The sequence below is a fragment of the Acipenser ruthenus genome, chromosome 5 (assembly GCF_902713425.1).
Source record: "Acipenser ruthenus chromosome 5, fAciRut3.2 maternal haplotype, whole genome shotgun sequence".
Classification (NCBI taxonomy): Eukaryota; Metazoa; Chordata; class Actinopteri; order Acipenseriformes; family Acipenseridae; genus Acipenser; species Acipenser ruthenus.
This window is the reverse complement of record NC_081193.1, coordinates 9,676,445-9,685,391: the sequence shown is the minus strand read 5'-3', so window position 1 is coordinate 9,685,391 and position 8,947 is coordinate 9,676,445. Positions and strand designations below refer to the sequence as shown.

Below are 8,947 nucleotides of genomic sequence, written 5' to 3'. Positions count from 1 at the left end.
AGCTTAACTTCAGCGTGAGAACACTTCTTCCAGTCAGCTACTGCTGCTGTATTAAAAACTATGGCTACCTTTCAAATGTAGACTGTCTTCTGTCTTAAAATAGTCAACAAAGTTATTTGGGCAATACAGTTTGTACCTCAGTATTTTTTTACACTACTTTCTAAGGAAAACGTGATGATTTTATTTGTCTTTTTTTTTTTTTTTTTTTTTTTACTTTGTTCAGTCTTCCAAGTTCTGATGTCAGACTCCAAGTGGAGAAGTTAAATTTTAACTCACTCAATGTGAGAATCGCCCTTTGGTGGAACGCAGGGGAATTCAACCACATCTCAGACATCAGAGAAACTTACTTTAACCACCACCAGATTCTAACGCATTGCATTGACTTTGACGACAGCTAAATATCTCACAGAGGACAACACCATGGGCAGTGGAAGCAGCAGATGGAAAAATATTTCATCTGGATTACAAAAAGAGGATCATATGTACATAAATAATAAAGAAAGGAATGGAAGTAACTGCAGTGACCCCAAATCCTACAAGATTCAGCAACTTCCCGACTTAAGCAAGCCTCGCAACAGGTCTGGCCTAGGCTGCCACAGCAAAGGACACGACTCCGATTTTTCAATCGACGATGATGAAGACAGTTTAGACGGGGAAATCGATCGAGTTTTGGCAGAATACGAAGGTCGTGATTTTTACTCGAGCAGAAAACGTAAAAATAACTCCTTTGTCAGATCAAACACCTACAGTTTTTGCAATTCAAGACAGGTGTACAAAGGATCTGACTTTAATTCGATGCCTCATATTCAGAAAGTGGACCAGATGAGAACTAACAAACAGTCTGCCTTTGGGCTCTTTGGCTCAATGGAAGTGCAACACTTCGACCGCGTCCAGATGTGTGATGGCACGGTGCTGGTCAGTCCCTGGGAAAACAACAGAGACACCTGCAGCCAAAAAATGCAGAGAAATGTAAGTCACAATTAACTGACACAGAGTTGTTAATTGACAACGTTTCTTAACACCGATGAATTTATGCTGTCGTGTTTTATTTTTACTTTCTGTACACTGGGAAAGGGACTTTTAGCATAGTCCGCCTGTTTTATTTATTTATTTATTTATTTATTTTTAATAAGTAAAAATAAGAATCGATAAATAATTGAATCAGCGGTGTGGCTATAATCTTATCCACAGACATTTGTTTAGTTACTGTTGTATTTATTTAAAACGTTTCTCTGTTTCCAGTTTCCTTATAATTCTGTTAATTTGCCTATTAATACATTGGCACGTCAATTTGTAGCAGTGTTTCGGCAGGTAAGGTGTAGCAATTTTGCAGTTCAGCACAGGTCTGCTATATTAATTTAACTGAAATTTATAGATGACGCTATATAGATTTAAATAAATTACGAATGGCTTTTTGTTCTCAGTAGCCTACATTTTTGCTAAACGGATGGAATTCGGATCCCATGTACAAGTTTTATCATTTTGTAAAAAAATAGTTGCCACACAGCTACCGTATGTACTGCAAAATTAAAATGCTTAAATTAAAGTCATTAAACTAGTTTTATGTGAAACCCAATTCCCCACACATGTACACGTACAGATATCTGTAGGCTATTGAATGTCATAAATACAGCGTAGAACAGCTGTGTTGAATAAAGTAACCGTCGACATATTCAGTTAAATACTTTAACAGGCAATTTTAACAAATTCCCAAATTAGACTCGATTTTTTAAAGGTTTTTTTTTTGTTTATATGATCATTAACAAATATATGGTAGGTTATCATATATATATATATATATATATATATATATATATATATATATATATATATATATATATATATATATATACACACACACACCACACACACACACACACACACACACACACATTGGGGGGTGGGGTTGTGTGTTGTTTATTTTGTTTGTACCTGTAAACACACTAACACACCCTCAATATTAATATAAAGGACTCCCTGAAGCAAAGAAGGACCAAAGATTTGAAGAACAACAATTTGACAGACACGTGAGTACCTTGCTCTGCATATTAATCAGTTCCTGCTCAACGTAGTAAATCAAGTACATATCATTAATTTAAAAGAAATTAGTCAGAACTTCAACACAAATAAATAGCTAGAGAGATAAATAAGAAACAACACACATTTTGATCATTTAATCAATCAGCGCCAGACTGCCCGCTGTGATTACACCGTGTAACAATTTTTATTTTTTATTTTTTTTGTTCCTGGGTAGTAAGTGTTATTTCCTAATTGCTTATGCCTCAAAAGTATAGAAAATGGCTATTATTCCCCACAAACTTTGCTTTTGTGACCAGGACAGTGATATTTTGAAATTTACCTATTTTCCAGAACATTCCAGATAGATTCAGTGCTGAGTAAACTTGGAGTAACTTCTAGAACTTTCCAGTAATATAAATAGTAGTATAAATACAGGGGCCTTAAGCCCACCAGTTCAGTTTAGTTCCAGCTGCCTAAGTGGATACATATCTGCATTTTTCTGAGATGGCATCAAGGTCATAGGAGACTTCAAAATGGTGGCATTCCTGATGGGTCTCCAAGGCGGTTTTACCAAGTTTCCCTACTATCTTTGCCTTTGGGACAGCAGGGACACCAAGGCGCACTACCACAGGCGGGACTGGCCACAGCGGACCGAGTTCTCTGTGGGGAGGAACAACGTCAAGTGGGAGCCACTGGTGGACCCCCGGAAGGTGCTGATGCCACCACTGCACATCAAATTGGGCCTTATGAAACAATTTGTCAGAGCTGTAGATAAGGAGTTGGCAGCCTTCAAGTACCTTCAAGACTTCTTCCCTAAGCTGTCTGAGGCAAAGGTCAAAGCCGGTGTCTTCGTCGGACCACAGATAAAGAAGATCCTGGAGTGCAATGAATTCCCCAAGAAGCTCACTATTAAGGAGAAAGCGGCTTGGAACAGCTTTGTCGCAGTGGTTCGCGGCTTCCTCGGCAATCACAAGTCCGAAAACTATGTGGAGCTGGTTGAGACTCTGGTGAAGAACTACGGCACAATGGGCTGTAGGATGTCCCTCAAAGTCCATATCCTTGATGCTCATCTTGATAAATTCAAGGAGAACATGAGAGCGTACTCGGAGGAGCAAGGCGAGCGCTTCCACCAGGATATACTGGACTTTGAACGCCGCTACCAAGGACAGTATAACGAGAACATGATGGGAGACTACATTTGGGGGCTGATTCGTGAAAGTGATTTACAGTATAATCGTAAATCTCGAAAGACTACTCACTTCTAAATCTTTTGTAGTCATTTTTGTATTACTTTAGTATAAATACATGTTAATTTGGATTCATATGTTGTTTTTTTCTGACTTTATGTGAACGAAAAGACACAAATTCGCCCGTTTTCTCATTGGAAATAGGTAAATTTCAAAATATCACTGTCCTGGTCACAAAAGCAAAGTTTGTGGGGAATAATAGCCATTTTCTATACTTTTGAGGCATAAGCAATTAGGAAATAACACTTACTACCCAGGAACAAAAATTGTGTTACATAGTGTTATGTAAAAACTTTCGTAACACAAATGGATTGATTGTCTGTAGTGTTCGTTCCATGCCAGTACCTTAGAATAAAACAGAGTATCTGTAAATGACACAAATAACTACAAAGAAATACATCCATTATTATTATTTGCTTTTGCTTTAATATGTACAACAACCATTTGTTCAATGTTTAAAACAAAGCTTTAGTGATACGCTTTATTTCATATTATATTTGACTTATCCAACTGTTATCAGCTGACACACCGCTTTAGTTAAAAAGGTCTGATTGCTAATTTTTAAAAACCATAACAATTCACTAGCTCTTCTGTCATTTTCACTAGGCACCCAATCATTGTGTAGTTTCTTAGGCTCTTCACAGGGTCCGATCCAGATTACATGTACTGCTCGAGGAAGTGGGGCAGAGGAAGACACACAGGCTCCTGTTCTTCCCTGTGTACCATCACACAATGTCCTTTCCAATTGGTTTAAATATACATATCAAATATTTTTGTTAAATGTTTTTAGTTTCTCTAAAACCATGCTGAAATTATATTTAATAATGTATGCAATTTTTTTTCTTCAATAATATTTTCCTTTTTTTAAGAACTAAACTAAGGTAGATATAGCTTCACTGGTTTTTTTTTGGTTTTTTTTTTTACATAATTGCACATAACTATTTTAAATGATTTTATAGAAAACAAATGTTTTTGGGTGCTACTGTATTTCTTTCCATGGATAAAAATAAGAGATTACAAGTCTCACGACCATTAAAAAGTTACAAAGACTTCCATCCACAGACTATCATAACAAATAGTCTGCAAGATCTATTTACAAGCAGATGGACTCAATAACAATTGCTATGGTTTTGTAACTTATATATTAACAGTAAAGCCGTATATAAAATTATATGACACTCGTGGTGTGATGCCCACAGCCTGTTTACTTCCTTCATACACTCCCCTGCAATTACACCTATAATATCACAGCATATTCTACTGCCTTTATATAATATGAGGGTTGCACATCACAATGCTAACCAGCTGTCAGTTACTAGAGGCTACTGGTCTGTCAAAGCATATTTAATAGTGTAGGAATGAAGCCAAGATGGATTGTACTGTGGAACTGGAGTGGTCAGATCTTAATAACTGATCAAAGGTCGCTGTCGTTTTCAGATTGCCCAGCAGCAGTGAGAACCCAGCCCCAATCCTGGCCCGGTCCCCGGCTCTCTATGATGACTCTGAAGAGGAACTCATGTCCAGCATAGAACGAGAGTACAGCTGATAGGCACATGAAGACAACGTATCTAAAACAAAGGCACTTTACATTGCAAAAACACTACAGTTTGTTCAAAGAGGTGGTGAACTGATTCAAGAAATAGCAACGTGGATCAAAATAAAAAATCGAGAATCTGTTTTCCGAAAACAGTGTTTCGGTTAAACATTATGATGTTTTGTGTAGAAAAGGTGTAAAAAAAAATAAAAACAAAACTACTTTGGTAATTTTTAATGGCAGAATCCTTGATATAGGATGTTGTGAAAGCACTGACCCCTGCCTGAAAGGTATTGACATTGTTCGGGAGTGAGATGTGATTATCACTTCTACTCCTTCATTGACTGTTCCTCGTGAAATCAGAAATGTGTGCAGTCTTGGATATAGAAGCACCTGCCAACTGAGCACCTGTTGTAAAGAAGGATCAGATCTGCTGCCTTGCTGGTCAACAATAAAACTGATGTGCACCAGGGATATGCAGCTTTTAAATAATGTATAAATGTATCAATGTATAAAATAACTAGGGAGATGTGTTAAGTAAATTAACTAATTTATTATTTATTTTTCTTAAACGTCAGCCTTAGGATTTTTTTTTTGTTTGATTAATCTTTCTAAACTTCACTCCATCCCTTCTTGCAATATAATAATAATAATAATAATAATAATAATAATAATAATAATAATAATAATAATAATAATAATGTATGTATTTAGCAGTGACCATTTGTTAATGTTTTGTCCGATACACAGACATATACACATATATTAGAGACAGAGTTCTGGTTTTATTTTGATTTTATCCCATTTGTCTTTCTCTTTATGTAAAAAAAACAAACAAACAAAAAAACACTTTCCTGATTTTATTTTAAATCAAAATTTACCATCGGGCAAACATTAGGTATGGTAATAATGACATCTCGTCAGCAAAACTCATGCCTCTACTAAGTGTGATTTAGTAGGTATTATTAAGTTGAACTAATTTAGGTTTTGCATTTCAGTGTGAATCATATGTAGTGTGCGACGTCATTTTGCCGCCAAAACATTATTTTGTATTGTGAATTGTTGCCAGACAGTGCTCATGGATGTAACGTAAGTAAAATATATCGTTCACTACTGTCGTCTTTTTTTATGCATTGACCGCTGATCTTGGTTAATCTACGCATATATCCGAAGTTACTTTATCGAGTGACCGCTGATCTGGTTAATCTATATAGGTTTGCAGATTTTATACGTGAACCAAAACATATGTTTAAATGCCAGGGATGACATTTACATAACAAATTAATTAATAATAATATGCATCCCTGCATTACCTGAAAACTGAACGAGAACCATTTCATTTTAATCCATTAATATCACAGCGTACAAATTAAACATCACGTCGAAACAGAGGGAGATCATGTTTTTCTAACTGCGCTCTGACGTCAGAGTTATTTGAGCCCCAGTTTCAGTAGGCCTGTGCTTCATTTCCTGACTACATTAACTGTTGTTATGCTATTTGAGAAGGCGGAGTTGTGGAGGGAAATCCTAGACGACTCAAATTGAGCTGCTGTGTCTGTGTATCTCATTGGCGCCACCTTCTGTAACCAATTTATAAATCTGTTCTCACAAAAATACATTCCTGCTGATATAAGTATGTTCATTTAAAGTTTTATGATATATATATATATTTTTTTAAACAGTTTACTTGGATAAATCATGCTTGCAGATATGAAATAGACTTGTTGTCCCTTTATGCAAAAAGCAGTGGAAACTTTAAATTGGTCAAACCCTTAAAAGGATGTTTATAAATGCTTTCTGATGGATTCCTAAAGTAAAATTCAGCCTAATGCAATTATTTTATAGTTTCAATAAGATCCATTTAAAGTGCCCTGCATTGTTAACACCAGATATCCACAAAATGACCAAAAACTTCCTGTGAAAGTTTGCATTCATTCATTTTTTTAAATAGAAATCCCAGTTGATTCAGATATGCAAGAGAGATGCTATATATATATATATTACAGCTTCTTTGAACACATATTTTGTGTCTGCTGTTTTCACTGGCCTTTAATATGTGTAACCTACAGTTTATGAAACATGTATTCAATGCGATGATGCTGTATGTAGAAATCTCAATAAAAATTCTGGATTCCACCTACATTGTTCTACTGTGATGTTTTCCCTTAAAGTATTTTATTTCATTGTATATCTATACGTACGTGTGTGTGCGTACGTGGGTGCATGCGTGCGTGTGTGCATGTGTGTGTGCGCGTGGGTGCGTGTATTAGATGGTTTATGTATTTTGTTGAACTGGTAAAGTGGTCTGGCTTATAGTTTAAGACATTTCAAGTTTAGTTAGTGCTCCTTGGTATTCTGGGAGATGTACTTGTGTTTCAAACCCCATAGACTACATTTTTCCTTTATCCTCCCCCTATGCTACAATATATATACAAGCGTTGAATTGACAACAGAACTGGCATAAGGCACAGGTGTTGTCCATCCATCAACAGTCCAAAGCACCTTTGACCATTGTTCCATAGTCCAATTTCTGTGTTCTTGTGCATATTTTGGCCTTTTAGTCTTATTCCCCTTTCTTAACAGAGGTATTCTTACTGCAACACATCCTTTAAGTCCTGATTTCAAGAGGGACCTTCGTACTGTTGATTTGATGGACAATGACACCTGTGCCTTCTGCCAGTTCTGTTGTCAAGTCAATGCTTGTCTTCTTTCTATTCCTTAAAGATATTATCTTCAAGTATTGCTCATCCTTGTTAGACGGCTTTTTGGGTCTTCCAGTCCTGGGTTTGACAATTACAGATGATGTTTCTCTGTACTTGTTGATTATGCTTCGGATACCACACCTTGAAAATCAAGTGATGCAAGCTATTTCACTCAATGTTTTTCCTTCTTTATGCAATACAAGAACTTAAGAGCAACTATCTACTGCTTGGCTCTGTCTTATGGCCAGGATGCCTACTGCAATATACTGTGGTAAAAGCATAGTAAAACAAACCATGATTAGTTGCAGTAAAGTCATAGTATTAGTCTGGAAAAATCATGATTCTGAGCTAAGGTATTCTCAGCAGCTGATATGTTTATCATGCTCTTTTCACGGTAATACTATGAAGGTATAAAACTACCATGTTTTCTTTTTGTTTTTGTTTTTTGCATTGCTTTGCTATTTGCTATGCTTTTACCATGTGATATTGCAGTACACATGTTCCCCATCCTTGAAAATTGATCTCTAAATCTATATATCATGGCAGTCAAATGCCTGGGTCTTTCAGAATTCTGTCTTCCTGCCTAAATATTCTAATTGAGAACCACTACCTGCTAGCCATCTCATTTGCTGCACACAGAACTGCTTTTGTTCCCAAAATTTAGATTGAACAGCAATCTAAATTGTAATAAATTGATAAAGTACAAGCAATACCAGAGTGTAGTGCTAGTTAGACTGCAGCTCAACCACATTGTAAGTCCAGATTATACTGTTAATGCCATTTATTAAACAAAAGGGGCTTTAAAAAAGTTCTTAGGTCAAAGTGAAGTGTTCCAGTAGATGTCCCACAAAGAGTTACCAACATATAAAGTACGGTTAACAAAAATATATAAGCTTTCTTTACAGGGATTCTTAAACACATTTACAGGAGGTCCCATGGCAGAGATTCGATTTGTTTTGTGCACTCATCTTAGGCCCCAGCAGACATTAGTCCACATTAAAAAACCACTGCAGTATCACATTTTTACACAACTTGCTGTCTTTTCTTGAGAGATCAAGTTAATTTAACTTGATTAAACAAACTAGTCAAATTAATTGACTAGGAGGTTTTCCTCTCAATGTCTTAAATCAACAGAAAAAGATACTTTTAGGAATTTCTTTTGGTATAGCTACAAATTTTATGGTTGAGTTGGTTTATAGTTATGGGTGAACTGCATTGCTGTCTTAGGCGGGTAAAACCAGCGAAGTGGACAGTCATTCTGTGAGATGAACTCAGGTTACGATGAGCAACAACAGGTGACGGGTTTATTGTGTTTTAGAAGAAAAAACTAAAGTAATCAGTAAATGTCCGGTAAGTCAAGGGCAGGGAAGGCCTAATGATAACCGTTTCTCAAGATACGGTTAAAATGTTACATTCGCAATTCTTGTTGCTATGAACAATTAGGG

The 8,947-nt window shown here is 36.2% G+C and overlaps 1 protein-coding gene across 1 annotated transcript; it reads left to right on the top strand.

Moving 5' to 3' along the window:
- The first annotated feature begins 238 nt into the window (after window positions 1-238).
- Window positions 239-5,913, top strand: LOC117402364 (uncharacterized). The gene is made up of 3 exons (XM_034003424.3): window positions 239-969; window positions 1,972-2,027; window positions 4,704-5,913. The coding sequence occupies exons 1-3, from the start codon at window positions 421-423 to the stop codon at window positions 4,810-4,812; spliced, it is 714 nt and encodes a 237-aa protein (XP_033859315.3). The 5' UTR covers window positions 239-420; the 3' UTR covers window positions 4,813-5,913.
- Window positions 5,914-8,947: the final 3,034 nt, after the last annotated feature.